The 19,394-nt window shown below is 44.8% G+C and overlaps 1 protein-coding gene across 3 annotated transcripts in view; it reads left to right on the plus strand.

Annotated features, from left to right (window-relative positions):
- The window catches only part of LOC143026607 (MOB kinase activator-like 2), a 279,965-nt gene that overhangs the window by 230,040 nt on the left and 30,531 nt on the right, over positions 1-19,394 (plus strand). Inside the window, exon 1 of one of the 3 annotated variants that reach the window (XM_076187299.1) lies at positions 17,065-19,164. The exons of the other annotated variants lie outside the window; for them this stretch is intronic. Within the exon in view, the coding sequence (XP_076043414.1) occupies positions 18,398-19,164 (767 nt within the window). The 5' untranslated portion in view covers positions 17,065-18,397. Of the gene's footprint in view, positions 1-17,064; positions 19,165-19,394 lie in introns of those variants that run through there. 3 annotated transcript variants of the gene reach the window in all.

A 19,394-nucleotide genomic window follows, 5' to 3' on the forward strand; every position in this document is an offset into this window, starting at 1 on the left:
ATTTCCCTCTTTGTGTATTTCTTTTGTCCACACACCTCGTGGCGATCACGAGTCCAACACGTGATCCAAGACCATGGTGAATCACAGACACACACGCACACACACACACACACACACACACACACACACACACACACACACACACACACACACACACAATTAAACAGTGATCAAATGCGTTACCTTTGTAAAGGAAAATATATAGACAATCTGCTAGGATTTCTTGGTAAAGCAACTTGGAATTCAAGCTTATACATACATATATCTCAACTTAGAATTCAAGCTTATACATACATATATCTTTCTTCCCCTCCTCCCACCCCCTCCCCCCTCTTTCGTTCTAAGGAGGCTTTTGCTACTCCCAGTGTTGCGCCGCAGAGCTCCGTGCTTCCCACTCCCTGTCACAGGCGGCGCTGCCGACGATTGGAAACGGCGTTCTCTTGCCTGCCTGCCGCTCCCGCCGCTGCCGTCCGTGTTTTGCGTCTCGTTTTCTGTGTCGGCGCCCCGCGCGCTCCGGGCGTTTTGTGTGCGTTTGTGTGCGTTCTCACGCGTGTGTACGTGCACGTCTGTGTGTGTGTGTGTGTATGTATCAGTGCGTGTGTACGTGTGTGTTATGTGTGTGTATGTATCAGTGGGTGTGTACGTGTGTTTTTGTGTGTGTGTGTATCAGGGCGTGTATACGTGTGTTTTTGTGTGTGTATGTATCAGTGCGTGTGTACGTGTGTTTTTGTGTGTGTGTATGTATCCGTGCGTGTGTACGTGTGCGTCTTTGTGTGTGTGTATCCGTGCGTGTATAAGCGTTCGTATGTGTGTGTGTGTATCCGTGCGTGTGTTCGTTTGTCTTTGTGTATGTGTGAGTATATACCCGTGCGTGTGTATGTGCGTGTGTATGTGCGTGTGTATGTGTATCCGTGCGTGTATAAGCGTTCGTATGTATGCGTATGTGTGTGTCCATATACTGTATATACACATTCCTTTGTCTCGCTGTTTAATTCCTGACTTGTTTAAGTGTCATTATCGGGTCTGAATTGGTTTAATTTCGTAGATTAAATGAAAAAGGGTGGGTGGTTGCAGATTGTGAACAACCGCATTTTGCGCCCACGCTGATCACGTGACCTGTAGCCTTTTGTTCTACTGTTCAACTGAACCTTTGTATCTGGAATCAGCTGGCCGGCCTTTGTTCCCGGGCCCAGCTGTTTGCCCCCACACAGCTGGTCACGCTCGAGTCGGGCGTGGGAATGCGCAGCTGGTCTGCGCAGTAGCTTCAGTGGGTGTGGACCACTTGTCTTCTTGGCGGGGGGTAGGGTTCTCGATATATATATTTATATATATATATATATATATATATATATATATATATATATATATATATATATTATATGGTAAACTGGTGCCAAGGTTTAACACATCCCTTACCTTCTCCTCCTCCCCCCCTCTCTCTCTCTCCCCTCCCCTCTCTCTCTCTCTCTCTCTCTCTCTCTCTCTCTCTCTCTCTCTCTCTCTCTCTCTCTCTCTCTCTCTCATTAGTGTTTGTCATATGCTACGGGTTGTAGAGTTAATTTATTTATTTGTCAAGCTACTTGTTTATTTAGCACGCACACACAGACACACACACACACACACACACACACACCTAGTTCCTTGCCCACCAGAGTCGTAGTGCCTGCTTGGATTATTGTGATGCTTCTCGGCCTTGGGTAGGGACTCGAATTCACATTGCTGAATCAGCAGTTGAGCGCGGTACCACTACACCAGCAAGCTGGTGCAATCCTTTTGTGTGTGTGTGTGTGTGTGTGTGTGTGCTCTGTTAATGCACTAAGAGGAAATTTTGTTTGAGAGACGAGGAAGAAACAGTAAGAATTGAATTACAAAGTTCACTTCAACGTAAAATATGGTGGCGTTTGCTATCAGGAAAATGTACTGTAGATGTCAGTCACACACACACACACACACACACACACACACACACACACACACACACACTTATGTTCAACTGTTTTTATGATTCATTCAAGTTCTTTAACGATTTTTTACGAGTGCATCAGTGACAGGATGATTACCTCTTTCGCAAGGTGACGCTATTGTTTACATGTTATTGTGTCTGTTTGTTGTGTGTGTTCCTTTGTACACTCGTACATGCCCCCTCCCCCCTATATCTCTCCTCTCTGTCTCTTATTTCTGTGTCTCTCCGTTACATCTTCGTCCCTTCCTTTTCACTTTCATTTTTCTTTTCTTTTCATTTATTTCCTCTGAAAAAAATTCCCTTTCTCTGTCAGTATTTCTCTATGCCCCGGTTTCTTTCTGTTTCGCTTTTCTCTCTATCTCTCTCTCTCTCTATATATATATATATATATATATATATGCATGAGAAATCACATGAACTCGTGATTCTAAATATGCAGAAAAACCACCAAGGAAAATAATAAAACGATGACCGAGCGCTTTTGTCTAAATAGACGAAAGCGCTCGGTCATCATTTTATTATTTTCCTTGATTGTTTTTCTACACACACACACACACACACACATATATATATATATATATATATATATATATATATATAATATATATATATATATATAATATATATATATATATATATATATATATAAATTTTCCTTGTGTGTGTGAGAGAGAGAGAGAGAGATAACGCTAGAATGCGCAAGCATTATGTTGCAGCGAAAGTGCTCCCTTGTTGACATTTTTCGGGCAGCAGCAGCAGCAAGCAGGCGGGCGGCTGGCCGGCCGGCCGGCCGGGGCACGCGACCACTCGGCGGGAGCTGCACGTGCCTTCTCCCCGGATGGACTTTTGCACTGACATTATGTGGGTCGCCATTTGCCGCCGAGGCCCCCTCTCCACTCTTGTGTGTGTGTGTGTGTGTGTGTGTGTGTGTGTATGTGTGTGAGTGTGTATGTGTGTGTGTGTGTGTGCGTGTGTGTGTATGTGTGTGTGCGTGCGTGCAGGTGTCCTCTGCAGTACGTTTTTTTTTTTTTTTTTTTTTTTTTTTTTTTTTTTTAAGCGCACGTTTGCGTGTGATTTATGATGTTGAGTTGTCACAGTTCTTGGTATTGCTAAAGTTATTTTTATTGTTAATATTATTGTTATAATTGTTAGTATTGCTATGATTAATATAATTTATTATTATTGTTACTGTTGTTATTAATATTATCATTGTTATTATTGTTGTTATTATTATTTTATTATTTCATTCTATGTTGATGTATTAGGTTGTATCCGTATCCTAACACAAAGGGCAAAGGTGATTTTTCATTATTTACTTTATTATTATTATCATTATTATTATTATTATTATTATTTTCATTTTCACTTTCTGATTTGGAACTCTGGGCTTGTCTTTTACCGCCCAGTCGCTACTTATCGATTTATTCAGATTCTACACACACACAAACACACACACACACACACACACCTTGGTAACAAGACTAGATTTCCTTTGTTATGGACAAGAGGTTTTTACGTAATACATAGCTCAAAGATTGTTGGCATAGGATATACCTTGCATTTACATTTATTGTTAGGTGTGACCAATAAAGTGTCTTATCCATCTATTTTGCACTTTTAGTAGAGTAAAGGTGGGCGAGTCTCGGTCCAGAGACTTGATTGGCAACTTAGTGGAACCAGTGTCCTTGAAGAGGACTTTTATGGGCTCGCGCTATGGTGCGATCGCCGTGTAACGGTTTTTAACCGTTTTAACGGTCATGCGCTTTTCAAAACCATTCCCGCACGTACCACTCCTCAAGGAAGATTCGAAATAGGGAACCAGTTAGGATTCGTTGATACGAGAGGACTTTCAGAAGCTGTTTTGTATGAAGAATTCAGCTATTGCATAATACAACTAAAAAAAAATAGAAATAAAATAAATTGAAACAGAATAAAACAAAAATAGAATTAAAATAGAAAAATGAAAATTAAAAGAATATATAAATAAATGAGTGGTTAGAATTTATCAATAAATTTAGGAAATTCTTGGCAACTATCGGACACTTGCTGGTGGATTGGCATAGTTTAACCATTACATAAGAAGAAACCTTGGCTCCCCCTGGTGGCGGCAGCGGCCACAGTCGTTACTCGTGCAAGCGGTCAACCGTCCACCCATGGAGAAGATCTCCAATGATGCAAGGCATGGGGGGAGTGGGGGGGATTCCTTGGCTCCCCCTCCCTCCCTCCCTTCTCTCCCCAAGAGTGGAATTTTGGGGTGTTATAAGGAGGGTAATAGAGTGTAGATTTTGAGACAAGTGTTGGAATAGGGATTACGAAATGTCAAAGTGCAAATTCTGTGATCTACATAATCTATAGGAAATTGCACTTTTTTTAGCATAGACACGTATAAGCACGGGCATACACGTACACACGCGCACATATACACATTGTTTCAGGCATGATTCATTGAGGTGGTTTCTTAAACCACTCGTAAACGTTTTGTGTGTGTGTGTATATATATATATATATATATATATATTATATATATATATATATATATATATATATAAACAGAATTTAAGATCAATCGACATTGTCCCTTGGTTGGCGAACATTACCCAATGATACACGACTCTGGTCGTTACTGACGTCAGTAAGCTATACTAATATATGGTCCCCATTAAGTTTACGAAGACGGAACCCCCCATATACAGCACGAGGTGTTCCTTGAGGATAGAAGCGCTGGTCAGTCCATAGCAACAATGCCCTTATCTCTTTCTTCTTCTTCCTTGTTCCTTTGTTTCTTCATTAAAAGATTTTTGCCCTGACACAAGTCTGTCTCCTAATTCAATTTTACTCTTTTTAATTGCCGAGCCTGCGAAATTTGTTTGTCTTTCCTTAAAGAAAATTTTCTACTTCTGTGTGTGTGTGTGTGTGTGTGTGTGTGTGTACGTGTGTGTGTGTGTGTGCGTGCGCGCGCGTGTGTCCGTACATGTGTGTGTACGTGTGTGTGTGTTTATCTAATGTAATTATCTAATGATAATGGGCAAGAATTGAGCTAAGCTCATAGGGCCCGTCTCTGGCACCATCAGTCAATTTTAATTTTAAATTCGTTTGTGTGTGTGTGCATACGTGTAGGGGGATTTGTTCTATTTCATGAGATAGCTGTTGATTTTGCATGGAACCATGCATGCCGCTTACCTGATCCTTATACTACACACACGCGCGCGCGCGCACACACACACACACACACACACACACACACACACACACACACACACACGTGTTGCAGTGGTTAGAGTTCCCGCCTACCACTACGGCGGTCCGGGTTCGAATCCCGCCCAGGGCTGAAATAATTTCAGTATCACTGCGCTGCGGGTTGTTACTCCAACTCTCGTGAGCGGAGAGTTTGGTGTGTGTGTGTGCGCGTAAGGTCACAGCATTATTCATAGATCGGTCATATATGAGATTTGAGTTCTCTTTCGGTAAGGAAATAGCTGTCGATCACGAGTCCAACACGTGATCTAAGACCATGGTGAATCACACACACACACAAACACGGACATTTGTGTTTTTGGGTTTGTGTTCAGATTTTTGTCACGATTCGTGAATTCGTTCAAGGTTTGGAAAGCTAAAACCATGGAATTCGGATTTTTTTCTTTCATTTCCAGGTACTTATGTTAGATGATGTATAAAGACTTGTGTGTGTGTGTGTGTGTGTGTGTATATACAGTATATATATATATATATATATATATATATAATGAAGGTGAAAAAAGTAGACAAGGAGAAATGGGAGAATTATATATATATATATATATATATATATATATTATTTTTTCTAAGTTCTGTAAGACGATTATTTTTTTTTCATTCAGTTTTGTGACCTAAAGGCTAATTTCTAATTCAGTTCTTTAATATTATATATAGTATTGTACACTTCTTACATGCTTAGTTATTATGCTGAATTTGTCAGAAGTGCTTTTCCTTATTTGAATAAAATTGTCTTGCTTCAGGTAGAATAATTATACAAAGAATAAGATATTCAAGGTTGCTGAAAACTACCTCTCTCTTTGTTCTCAATACAAGCATACACAGTCAGTTCACGCGTAGAGAGAGGCGGGGCTTATGAGTGACGTCACATCGTTTGGGCATGAGAACGACGTGACGTCATGTCGATCGACAAATACAATATTTCCAACCGTTGCCAAAAGACTTTGTTTTACTTTTTTTAATTGATTTGGTGCAGTTAAGTCCCATTTAAGAAGGGGAAGGGGGGGTAGGAAGCCCCCCAGTCCCCCCAGATGTGGATAGGTTGAATGGTCATCATGTGGATGACTGAGCAACAACCTTGGACGAGTTGCCACTTGAGAAATCCCACCGCCAACATTTACAATTCATGGCGCTGTATCAGCCAAGGTCTCATGCATTGAACTGGACTGATCGACCGAAAATCCTTTAAAGGTGGGGGGCCCGCCCCTCTCTTTTTCTTCTTCTTTTTCTTTCTTCTTCGTCTTCTTCTACTGTTTTACTTCCTCGTTTTCTTCTTCGTCGTCTTCATCTTCCTCCCTCCAACCGTATAGTCTGACAAACTAATTCACAAACAAATTTGAGCTGTTGTATAAGAGAGCTTAAGGGTCGTTTTGGCGTTCACTAGCGACTTTTTCTGTTCAATGGTGGGAAAGGTGTTTGGGTGTGTGAATGCCATGGGTACCGAATGCCAGTTAGGGGTGGTGGGGGGCAGGGAAGGTGTGGGGGAAGGAGAGGTGTGGGGAGAAGGGGAGAGGGGGGAGACGCCAAAATTGCATCAGAGGTTTGGCAATTTTACCAGTCGTGCATATAAGAATGTGTGTGTGTGTGTGTGTGTGTGTGTGCTAAAAACAGGAGAAAAGTAACATATCTGAAGACAGGTCTTAGAAAAGGAAGTGTTTTACAGTGTGCTATGACTTTCTCTCCAGTTATTATTATCATCATTATTATTATTATTGTTTGTAACTCACGACAAAATGAGTTTTGCGCGGGCGCACGCACACACACAAACACACACACACACACACAAACACAAACACAAACATTATACATATACGATGTGATATGCCATATTGTTTAAAATATGTGACAAGAATTTCAACTTTAATAATCTCCAGTAAGATTATATACAGTAAGATATGTATTACTTGATTTAATGGATTAATTTAAATAATTGTTTGACGAGTGAGGTGCCAACTTCAGGTTCAGAGGTTAATGGAGGAAGGAAGAAGTGGAGGAAGAAGTGAGGAGGAGTGGAGGAGTAGGTGGGAGGTGTCCAGCGGGCATTCGTCGTCCCCAGGATCACTACTTGGGTTCGAACTCAGGTCTCCGAAGTTCGTGAGCCGTGCCGGGTCGTCGTAGGTCAGGTCAGGTCAGGTGAGGGGACGAAGAGGAGTTCGAAGCTCAAGAAATGAGTCTGAGGGTTGAGTACATTTTGTTTGTCCTCCTCCTCCTCCTCCTCCTCCTCCTCCTCCTCCTACTCCTCCTCTTCCTCTTCCCCATTTTCTTCCATTTTCTCTTCCTTGGTCCATCTTCTTCCTCCTCCGCCTCCTTTTCTCCCTCCACCACCTCATCCTCTTCTTTCTCTTCCACCACCACCACATCCTCCTCCACCTCTTCTTCCTCCTCCTCCATTTCCTCTTCCATCACATCCACCTTCACCACCTCCAGTTATTCTTCCTAATACCCATTTTTTAACTTGTTATTTCTTCTTCCTCCTCCTCCTCTTCCTCTTCCTCTTCCTCCTTCTCCCTGTCTTACCCTCCTCATCACACTCCACGTGCCCTCCCTCTTCCACGCCCCCCAGACCTCCACATTGTAATAGTAACGGCAACCCCCCCTTTTATAGTCGCCGTGACTACTAATACATTTGTAAATAAATCAGTACACATATGCAACTGAACAATCAGCTGTGACGTGATAATGCATTCTATTTCAAATACAACAATTCATGGTAATTCAGTGCCATACTGTATTTTAACTCCAATGCTTAACATTTTTGCACAGTGACTCCCCAAAACGTTACAAAGTTTTGCAAAAATAAATAAATAAATAAGCTGCAATGAGATTTGACAGATCATTGTCTATTAAATAGTTAATTAGTTTATTTAGTTATTTGTTTATTAATTAAGTCATTTATATGTTTGTTTATTTTATCCCCCCAGGAAGTATCGTGTCCGCGTGCTTTCATAAATCATTACGAGCAAATAACTGGCTTTCACTCGCACTTTCTATCGAGCCATTACCTCTCCCTGCAGGTCGGATTGACTAGCCAGATTAAGCTTGTTTGCAACAAACGCTCCCTCTGATTGGCTGGTTTCCAGCCACCACGGCAGTTGTTTATCGCCACAATGGCGGATTTCACGCCATCGATTATAAAAAATCCCGCCACCAACACTTTCTCTAGTTGAACAATTTATAGCGGCGCGGGAGGTGATGACGTCATCATATCCGTTTCTCTTTGTGGGTTGCCCGCTTCTTACTGCCGTTTTCTTCCGTTTAGCCACCGCGGCAGTTCCTGCCGTCAGGTGATTTTATTGAGATAAGGGTTAGCCCCCATGGAGGTGGTTAAGTCTGTTTTATGATTTGCTATTGAGATTGGAGGGAGAGTATAGATGAAAAATAATCAACTTTAGATTATATTGAATTCTGCTCACATTATATATATAAATATATATATATATATATATATATATATATATATATATTTATTATATATATATATGTGTGTGTGTGTGTGTGTGAGAGAGAGAGAGAGAGAGTCAAGGAAATGTCATTGATTCTGGTGTTCCCCATTTTCTAAAGCCGTCAACATCCATTTTACCTCCATAGTGAGGTGCAGCCCCAAGGGGCTGACACTCTGTTCTCGGATAGAACCCAGGCTCTCTCTGTCAACTTTAGCTGTATTTCAAGCACCTTTTCCCACAACACAGACTGCACTCCAAAGTTCCCAGAGAGATCTGTGGGGTGAGGGTCCGAGGACCGTTACCGGCCACTGTGGGGCTGCGGGCTAAACTTGGTGAAATTGAAGGAAACATTTATTATTAGGGCTGAGTGGAAAGTGGCTGTGTATAGATGATACTGTTATGCAAGGAGATGAGGGGGCAGGGTGTAAGGAGGTGCTTATGTGTGAATGATATTTTGATGCAGCCCGAAGGGATTTCTCCCCGTCTTCTCTTTTTCTGCGTGAGGGGACGAAGAGGGGGATAGCCGATTAAGTGAAGCCACCTTGCTGTGGATGTACTGTGTCTTGCTGCATTGGCTCTGACCCAGGGCAGTGGGCGGGATAGAGGGATGACCCGTCATCCATGAGGAGCTAAGATGAGAGGGAGGGAAGGGGTGGGAGTAAGTACGTGTCTTTGACTTGGCTACCTCCCTTATAAGGGGGAAAAAACTCTTGGTATATAAGTGGAATATCGTATAAGAATGTTGTTATTATTATTATTGTTATTATTATTATTATTATTAATGTTATTGTTATTTTCTTATTATGGTTATTGTATTATTATTGCTATTTGCGATTTCGTTTTTTGTAGAAATATTGGCATTTTGAGAGCATTCGATTGGTGTCATATGGTGAGAGCCATCTGCTGGTGGGACACCGCAAACTGCATTTGCAAATACTCCCCAAAGATGTTGTGAGATACATTTGCACATCTCGTTGGTTCCTCAGGAAATTTGAATGTACAAACTCTGGTCACGCGCAGGGAAGAGGCGGGGCTTAAATGGGACGTCATGTCGCATTATTTCGAGGTCCGAGAACGACGTGACGTCATGTCGATTCAGGATGACTTTTTCGACAAGTGTAGACAGATTTTGTATAGTTTTTTTATTATTTTATATTATTTACTTTATTATTTACGTATACATGTACGCATATACATATAAAATGACAATTTTCCTGAGAATTGCGTTTTGGATGTCGCAAAAGTGGGCGGAGCTTATAAGGGGGCGGAGCTTAAAAAATGGAAGAGCGGAGAGGGGTCCGCCTCTTTACCAGGGCATTGTTGCCATCGGGATTCCCACGGTGCACATCTTAATACGCACACGATCTTCCGCTCACTCGATGTCCAAGGACACGCCCCATGACGTTATTCGGGTTGCTGTGGCGTCACTCGGGTCGAGTTGATTATGGGGAACAATAATTAGCTGTTGTTCTTCAAGTTCGTTTTCTTTCGTCGTGTTTCTGTACTTCTTTTTTTTTTCATCTTTCTTTTCTTGTTCCTTATTATTTTCCTCTCTTTTTCTTTGGTTATTATTGCTGTTTTAATTTTTTTTTTTTTTGACAATCTTTCTAAGTGTTTTATGTGGATCTTGAGATTTTGTGGAAAGGCTTTCAATGATATGAGTTTTCTTCTTCCTCTTCCTCCTCTTCTTCCTCCTCTTCTCCTCCTCCTCCTCCTCTTCTTCCTCCTCTTCTCCTCTTCCTCCTCGTCCTCATCTTCCTTTTCGTCCTCTTCCTCCTCTCCCTTTTCTTTCTACGCTTCCTTTTCTTCCTCTACCTTTTCTTCTCCTCCTCTTCCTCATCGTCCTCTTCACCTTATTTCTCCCCTTTTCCTCTTTTTTATCATTCTCTTCTCTCCTCACTTCCTCTTCCACCTCATCTTCCATGTCCTCCTCCTCTTCCTCCTCCTCTTCCTCCTCCTCCTCCTCCTCTTCCTCCTCCTCCTCCTCCAGGTCCTCCCCTCCTCTTCCTCCTCCTCCTTTTCCTCTTCCTCCTCCTCCTTTTCCTCTTCCACCTTCTCTTCCTCTCTCACCTTATCTTCCTCCTCCTTCACACCCTCTTTCTCTTGCTTCTCCTCTACCTCCTCTTCCTTATACTCCTCTTTCTCCTCCACCTCTTCCTTCTTTGTTGTCTTTTTGCTCCGCATTAGATCATCTTCTTGGAATGGGCATCACCGGGAAATACATTTCGAAGGAAATCTTCCTTCTCTCCTTCTCCCCCTTCTCCCCCCTTTTTTCACCCTTTTCAGGGCCTGTGAAGCCCCCGTCCCCCCCCCCACCCGGCCATAAATCCCCCCAGAAACAAAACCATAAATCTACAGAGGCTCTTAAGAACTCACATTTTATTCCCGTTATGAGTGGAGAAGAGGAGGAAGAAGAAGACGTGGATGAAGAAAAAGAAGAAATAATTTCCTAACTAATTTTTTTTCTTCTTTTTCAATGTCCTTCATTAGGTTAACTACTGCAATAAGGTCATTGCCTCTCCCCCTCCCCTCTCCCCCTTCCCCCTCCCCTCCCCTCTCCCTCCCCTCCCCTCTCCCTCCCCTCTCCGCAGCCAACAGAAGAACCTAAGAGTGAAGGAGACTGCAAGAAACCCAAAGGCCTACACTAGGCAGTTCCATGTCCATTACCACCAATCGTCCCCATCCATAAAACTCTCTAACCTCCTCTTAAAACAACCTATGGTGTCAGCGCTTACTACATGGTTACTAAACCTATTCCACTCTTTTCGGTAACCCAAGGGTGTTCCCAGGTGCTTATGGACTTCTGTCCAGCCGTCCCGGTTCCGGAGCCCTCTTCGGAACTTCCGAAGTGAGTTCGAGAAGGGCAAAGGTCCTTCGACCTTCGAAGCGTGAGGGTTTTAAGGCAAGGTGACCTTGATCGACGAGATATGAGGGTTCTAAGGTCACGAGACCTTTAGACGTTGAAATGTGAAGGTCGTAAGGTCAGTGAATACCTCGACCCATGGAGTATAAAGGTCAGACAATTAGGACACTTCGACCTTCGTAATGTTAAGGTCTGAGGATAAAGGACACCTCGACCTTTGTAGTGTAAAAGTGTGAGGATAAAGGTCAGACAAAAAGGTCACGTCAGCCATCGAAATAAGAAGGTACAAGATCGAGAACTCCTCAAGACGTTCGAAAAGTGACTTTATGATAAAGTCGAACGTGACGTTCCACGATCGTCGAAGTCCGAGTTCGATGATTCCCCCGTCTCTTCGTCCCACGAGCAGCTGACTTCGCGTAACGGTCCTCTGGTTTCCAAAGTTCACCGACACCATCATCCGCTAATGGATGACACCACAGGATACTCTGATGATGTTGGTTTTATGATAAGTAAAAAAAAAAAAAAAAAAAAAAAAAAAACGTGGAGTGGCTAAGGAGCCATGGTTGATTGATAGACACAACGCAAGGTTGTTACCGAGATGTAGAATTGGTTGTACACAATTGGCATTGTGCACTAACCACCTCTTAACTACCCCCTGACCATGATAACTACAAAAGAAACACTTAACTCACTCCTGATGCAGTTAACTAACAAGACCTTGTGTCTCTTGATCCTGATTGTCATCTGGAGGTCCTCGACTTCGCTCTTCGCCCGAAGTCGAGATCGACGGAAGAGCTTCCGAGTTCGAGAAAGTGAGTGTTCCTCTTGCGGAAGGAATGATGTTCCACCCGACGGAATTGGTTCGGTAATGATCCTGTGATCTGTGCCGGGGAACGAGGAGTGGGGTGAAGGTTCCCACGATTGGGAGTAACTGGAAACGGGCTTTCTAATCTTCGTTGTACATCATAAGAGTTTAGACGCGGCCAACACAACACACATACACACACACACACACACACACACACACACACACACACACACACACACACACACACACACACACACGGCTTGATGGCGCAGTGGTAGCGATCGTAACTGCTGTCACAGCGGTCCGGGTTCGAATCACGCCCAAGGCTGAAATAATTTCAGTATTGCTGCGCTGCGAGTCGTTACTCCAACTCTCCTGGGCGGGAAGTTGTATGTGTGCGTGTAAGGTCACAGCATTACCCATAGATCGGTCATATATGAGCTCTGAGCTTTCTTCCGAGATGGAAATCGCTGTCGATCACGAGTCCAACACGTGATCCAAGATCATGGTGGTGGTGAATCACATACGACAGGTCTCATATCAAACACAAACGCAAGGCTATGGTAATTGCAAAATAAGGAGATATAGTCCAAGTTGGAAACATACATAGAGTTAAAGATATGTATGGCAATTGGAGAATGAGAGAAAGGACAAAACAAGCGTTGCTCCTTTCCTTTATACACACACGCGCGCGCACACACACACATACACACACACACACACACACACACACACACACACACACACACACACACACACACAGATGATTTATTAAAGTGGAATAAGAGAAAAACAAGAGAACATGAAAAGAAACTCAAAATGGATAGTTATAGAAGAGATCTGAAAAAAATAGTTTCCCACACAGAGTGGTGGATATCTGGAACAAATTGGATAAGGCAAGTGTGTGTAAAACTATACAAGAATTTAAGAACAAACTAGATGCTGAAATATACAAAGACAGGCACTACGAGCATAGCTCTCTTCCCGTATAGCACAACAAGGTAAACACACACACACTTTTTGTGTGGGGGGGGAGGGGTTATGTCCCATGTAATTATTTCACCACTTCTGTAATACCACACCACCCATTGTCATGCGTATATCGATGAAGCCCCATTGTCTTTTTCCTTGAACTACTTCCGTAATGTTAGTTCTGCTCCCATAGATAACTATGGGGGGATGGGGATAGAAAGAAGGATACATGATACAGACTTCAAGAATTTTCCAAGAAATTGGGAACACCAGGCAGGAAAAAACATATTTTTTATGTCATGGAAACCAAACAAGGAGTTTAAAATGCTAGGTTATATAAATATGTAATCATGTGTGCGTATGTATGTATATACATGTGTGAATTATTGTGTGTTTATGTACGTGTCTTTGTGTGCATATATGTGTGTGTGTGTGTGTGTGTGTGTGTGTGTTTGTGTGTGACAAAAATGTATACAACAAATGCTATCCGAATGTAATCAACTTACCGATGATACAATCACCTTAACAGTTATGAAATTCTGAAATCCATAAACTCGCCTCAATACCATTATATAAACATTCCCATCGCTTTCAAACTCTTCATCAGGCTTCTCTGCGGACTAAAAGGTCGCTTGTTTATTAACACGTTGGCAACGTTCTTATATTGGTGAATCATAAGGTTTGGAGTTGGGGGATTACGGTACGAGGCGCTGAACTGCAACCGAAATTGTCACCTTTGCCTTATGTGTTCGGACGTCAGTAGTTGTTGGACCCGAACTCGGGTCTTCGTCTTACGAAGGACGAAGGAAACCTACCAGTCACTTGGCACGCGGTGAAGGTCCACAGCCTTGGCTCGAGAGGCGAGTGAGTGAGGGAGGAACCACCTGGCAGAGAATCTTGAAGACATTCGACTTCGAGTCTTTCTTCGAAGTTCGCGGGATTCGGAAGGGTCCCCCACGAGGTCCACTGGGGTCCACACGAGGTCCACCCGGGGTCCCCCGCGAGGTCCACACGAGGTCCCCGAGGTCCTTGTGCGGGATTCGCGTATGGCTGAATTTCAGCTTCGAACCATCGCGGGGGGGTTGGGGGGGAGGGGTGTGTGTCATATATTTATTAACTTTGCATTGTCCAGAGACTCCTTGAAGCTGAATAAAATTGTCTGGGTCTATCCAGAATAGGTTAATTAAGCTGCTGAATCGGGCTCAGCAGTAAGATAGGAATCAGCGTTGTTGAGTTAAGTTACACTGTTGTTTTGCTTAAAACAATACACCCCCCCCCTCTCTCTCTCTCTCTCTCTCTCTCTCTCTCTCTCTCTCTCCTAGTCAATACAGTGAACTCCTTCATAAATATTGTTTTGGTTATCGCCAGAAGAAAATTGTTGAAGTTAAAAAGGGGGGGGCACTATTCAAGTGAGACCCCCTTTCATGCCTCGAGATCACCGACCCACCTGAATAAAATCTCCTGGCGACATTAGCCAGAACAAAATCATTAACCACCTCGCTGTGCTCCAGAGTTCAGCCTATTTAGTGTATTTACTGGTTAACTAACTGGCTAGTTAGCAGGTTTGCGTAACCGAGTTCTAGAAGTCTTGGGTTAAACCCTCTTTGTGGAGTAATTGGGTTGTTAGGTGCGTCCTCTTGTTATTAGTTGGTCGTTATGTTTCATAACGTAGTCCTCGTTTTTGTGTTGCACTTGTAAGCATTTATTCTGGCTGAAAGAAAACGATTTGATTCATACGAAGTGGGGTGAATTTAATTCGAAATTGTTTGATTGATTAATTGATCAGAGTCAATTTTGTCCCAATGCAGCCCCCCCAAAAAAAAAAATAAAGAAAATTAAATATGGTAAATATTTTGATGTTAACCTGAACAAAGACTTAAAAGTATGTAACCATATTGAGGATGTCTGCACTGCGGTTGCCAACTGCCAGGGAATGAGGACGTGGGGGTGGGGGTGGGGTGCTGTGTCAGATGTGGATCATTTACAAGACGCCTTGAAAAGCGCTCGTTATCTCACATTGTTTGCCAAGCAGGTCCTTGGGAGGTCTGCGGCGAGTTTCCGGGATTTCTTCTGAAGGAGGTGGCGGGGGTGAGGGGAGGGGCTGTCTTCGTCACCATCGTCGTTTCGTCATCGTCAGTATTTTTTTTTTTTTTTTTTTTTTTGTCTTATGCTCTTATGCTCCAGTTATTAAAAGAATGCTGCGTCACTGTGGGCCGTAGAGGGGCGTCGCTGAACTCCTTAAACTATTGACTGCCTGAAACGAGGTCAGACAGAAGAAGTCGGCTCTAGGAGAGTACAGTTGACAGCACTTATAACGAGTACAGTGGTGCAAGCACCATGCAGTATAACCATGTTTGTTAACATCGTAGTAACTGCAATACTTTTGTAACGCTATGAAAGATTACCGGTAACGGGGTGGTAACAGACCATATATGCCCTGGTGTTACTGTGTATGTATTTCCACATGTTATCATTCCAGCGTTGTAGCAGGTATAAGTTGAGGCAGCTGTACTCGCTCTTACTTATGTACACACAGAGGGGGCATTTTGTTCGTATAAAAATGTTTCTTTCCTAACTGAGAGTTTCCGTGATATATATATATATACATATATACATATATATATACATATATATACAGTATGTATATATATATATATATATAAAGTATATATATATATATATATATATATATATATATATATATATCTGTGTGTGTGTGTGTGTGTGTGTGTGTATAGAGATTCTCGGTAATAGACTTTATCTGTATAGTCGTCAGTGGAAATCCCGTCCTTTTTTCCGCGTTACCTTTCCATCAGTAGAAGATGTGGAGTGAACGAAGATTAGTGCGAAAATGTCAAAGGTTTATGTACTACTGTTGAATCTGAACACTAATTAAAACGGTTTGCTATGCAGCTTCCCCCCCCTCTCTCTCTCTCTCTCTCTCTCTCTCTCTCTCTCTCTCTCTCTCTCTCTCTCTCTCTCTCTCAAGAACCACAACTGCAGTAAGTGAACGAACAGTTTCCATTTTACTCCGTTTAAATCCAGAATGGTTCGTGGTACCGTATATGGTGACTACATACTTGGCAAGCCATAGTGAACAAAGTGCTTTCAACCATAGTTTATTGTATTCTAGCAGTCGCCAGGCGATTTTATTCACCTTTAGGGGGCGTGGACCCCCTCTGTAATGAAAAAGTTTTAATAAGAAGTATTATTGTCATTGAAAAAGATACGTAATATTAAGAGTTTAAGCTTCGTTTATTCCTAAATTATTTTTAACCACAAGTATGCAACGAGTATCACAGCCTGAGTGTACAAATGCAGAAATAGTCTGGATGTACAGATGTTTAATACGAAACTGTACAGTGACAAAGCTTTGTCTGTAATGAGGTTGGCTGGGAAATAACGAGGGAAAAGTGTGCTTAGATTAAAATTGAGTTACGGGGCGTTACGCCATACTTCCCCTGTTGATCAAACGCAGTAACTTGCCGTTGTCGATCTTCGTGTTGTGACGGATTCACCTACAAAATATCCATACGAAGAGCAAGTATCGCGAATTTACATATTCCCTGACCATCTCCCGTGTGCCGATCACGTAGATACACGTCGACGATACGCCAAAGTGTACAGTGATACGCACATGTGGATGAAGACACAGAGAGACACACCTACACACGCACACACACACACACACGTTCCGCGAGAGGCTCTCTCGGTAGCGGGTCGACCCTGAAGACAGCGGCAGTGGCAGCCGCGCCTTCGTGGTGAAAGGGTGAGCGCTCGTGAGCTCCTCCGAGCAACTGACCAAGTGCCGATATCGTGCGCGGATGCCCCCGCGTTATCATAGCCCCTCCTCCTCCAGGTGGTTACTCTCGTGGACCTTCAAGGGGGGAGCTTCCCTTATGGTGTGTTCGTTCGAGGATTTAGTGAGTTCGGAAGGGCGGGCGTGAGGAGGACCCCCGCCCGGAGAGCACAGCCGACCGTGGCAGGGTGTCGCGGGCCAGGTCTGCTCGTCACGCCGTCTCACGTCGTTCGTTACTGGGCGTGACGTAACCGTACGTGATGTGTGACGCCAGGACCTTAGTTTACGAGATCGTGTGACGGTGGTAAGGCTCACACGTGGCCCAGTGCGTCACAGGAAAAAACCCTGCCGCTTTGATCTCGCGTTCTCTTGGTCTCCTTCCGACACATCCACGCCCTTGAGGGTGTCGCACCGCGTGTGTCATTCTCTCCCCGTGTCGCGTGACACGGCCCCCGCCGTCTTCCGCGGTTTCCATAGTGTCAGTCGAAGTGTGTTGACGCGTTGTCCCAAAACATCGACTCGGTGCCATGTGTTTAAATGGCACCGTGGCTTCGCGTGGAGTATACTCTTAGATGTTATCACTCCACTCGTAACGCCTAGAGTGCCACAGGAGTCCCACCTGGCACTGATTGTGGATATTGGTGTCGTGAGTGCCCCGCAGAAGGAGGAACTGTTCAGGAACATGGATTTCCCCCCTCAGGGTCTTTGTCTGACGAAGGCAATTATGTTTTTACCGCATTGCCAGATGGAACGCAACGGCGCACGTGTCTCTACCGCACCTTTTTCACATTGTGGGTGATGAAGTTTGTTTTGTACATGTTTCTTTCTTTTCCCGTTCTCGTTAGGGTTTTGTCTTCGCGAATGGCTTGGTGAGCGAGTGCCTTAAGTGTCCAAGACTTCGGTGATGGAAACTCGAGAGAAGAGAAGATTTGACCGAGTGAAACGTACCATAAACCCGTAGGATTAAACCCCCTTACTCCCCTCAAGGAGGACTCGAAGAGTGCTGTGTCCGTAACTCCCCCCCCCCACACGCCCCCAAGGAAGTGCCACCGAGCATTGCAGGAACCGCCTGTGAAGTACTGCCTATGCAGTGCTCATGGTGTGGCGCGGCAGTCCCCGAAGTTCCTCAGTGACACGATGCAGTGCACGAGAGTTCGGCGACACCTTCTGCAGGAGATCCTCCGGACGACGCTGGAGGAGGTGACAGACGCATCCGCGGGACCTGCGGCCCCCAAGGGCCCGTAAGCGCGCGCCCCTCCTTCCCTGCCTCCCAGGTCCTCCTTCTGCGTGGCTTGAGATGCTGGATATGGCTGGCCCCGCGAATGGAGGGCGAGGGGCAAGAACGACTGCTGCCGCGTCTTGGGGTTCCTGGACCTCGGCCTCGACCTGCAGTTCGACCTGCAGCTGGCACTCGGCCCACGACCCCCATCTGGATCCGATGACCAATACCAACGCTGCCTTGGGGCCCCACGAAGGGCGGATCATTCCCCTCGACGACGTCCAGTGGGCCAACCCGGGGGGCGAGGACCTGGCCCTTTGGACAGTGTCCGCCTCGGAGGACGACGCCCCTTGGTCTCTCCCCCTCGAGAAGTGCCTGCCGAACCACCTGGGCGTCCACGACCCGCGTCATCGACGCCGTGGGGCCGCGAAGTCGGACACGAGGAACTTGGTTCGAACCGCTCGCGATCGACGCCCCTCGGTCGTCAACGCTCTGCTGGGTCTTGACGATGACTCACCCCCCGCGTACACGAGCCACTCCCAGGCCGCCTCGCCCACCTCCTCCTCCTCCTCTCCCTACACCCGCCACGCCTCCGTCGACGCCTCCGCCTTCTACCGCTACTACGAGGGCAGCGTCCTGGGCTCCACGACGGGCGATGGGTCCTTGGCCGGGCGTAGGGTTTCGGGAGGTGACGGTGGTGGTGATGGCGTCAGCAATGACGTCTGCGGGGGCCTCGTCAAGGGCCCTCTGTCCTCGCTGGCCCTCGCCGTCCCCACCAAGCTCGAAGGACTTCTCAAGCTCTTCGCGCAATCGCTCCACCTCGTTCTGGCCGCCATGTGCAGCAGGTTCGCCACCAGAGAGGTCTTGTTTGCGCCACGCGCGATCCTGTGTGTGTGTGTGTTTGCACGTATGTGTGTGTGTGTGTGTGTGTGTGTGCGCGTCCGTGTGTGCGTGTGTGTTTGTCTTTGTACCCTCCCCCCTCCACATGAGTCAAGCTCGAGTTTAAATTTGTTTACGTTGTTTGACTGGGCGGTTTCTTCGTCCAGGTTTGTGTGAGTGTGTGTCTATGTTTTTT

Source organism: Oratosquilla oratoria, chromosome 1 (genome assembly GCF_046742065.1).
Source record: "Oratosquilla oratoria isolate Oo_2021 chromosome 1, ASM4674206v1, whole genome shotgun sequence".
Classification (NCBI taxonomy): Eukaryota; Metazoa; Arthropoda; class Malacostraca; order Stomatopoda; family Squillidae; genus Oratosquilla; species Oratosquilla oratoria.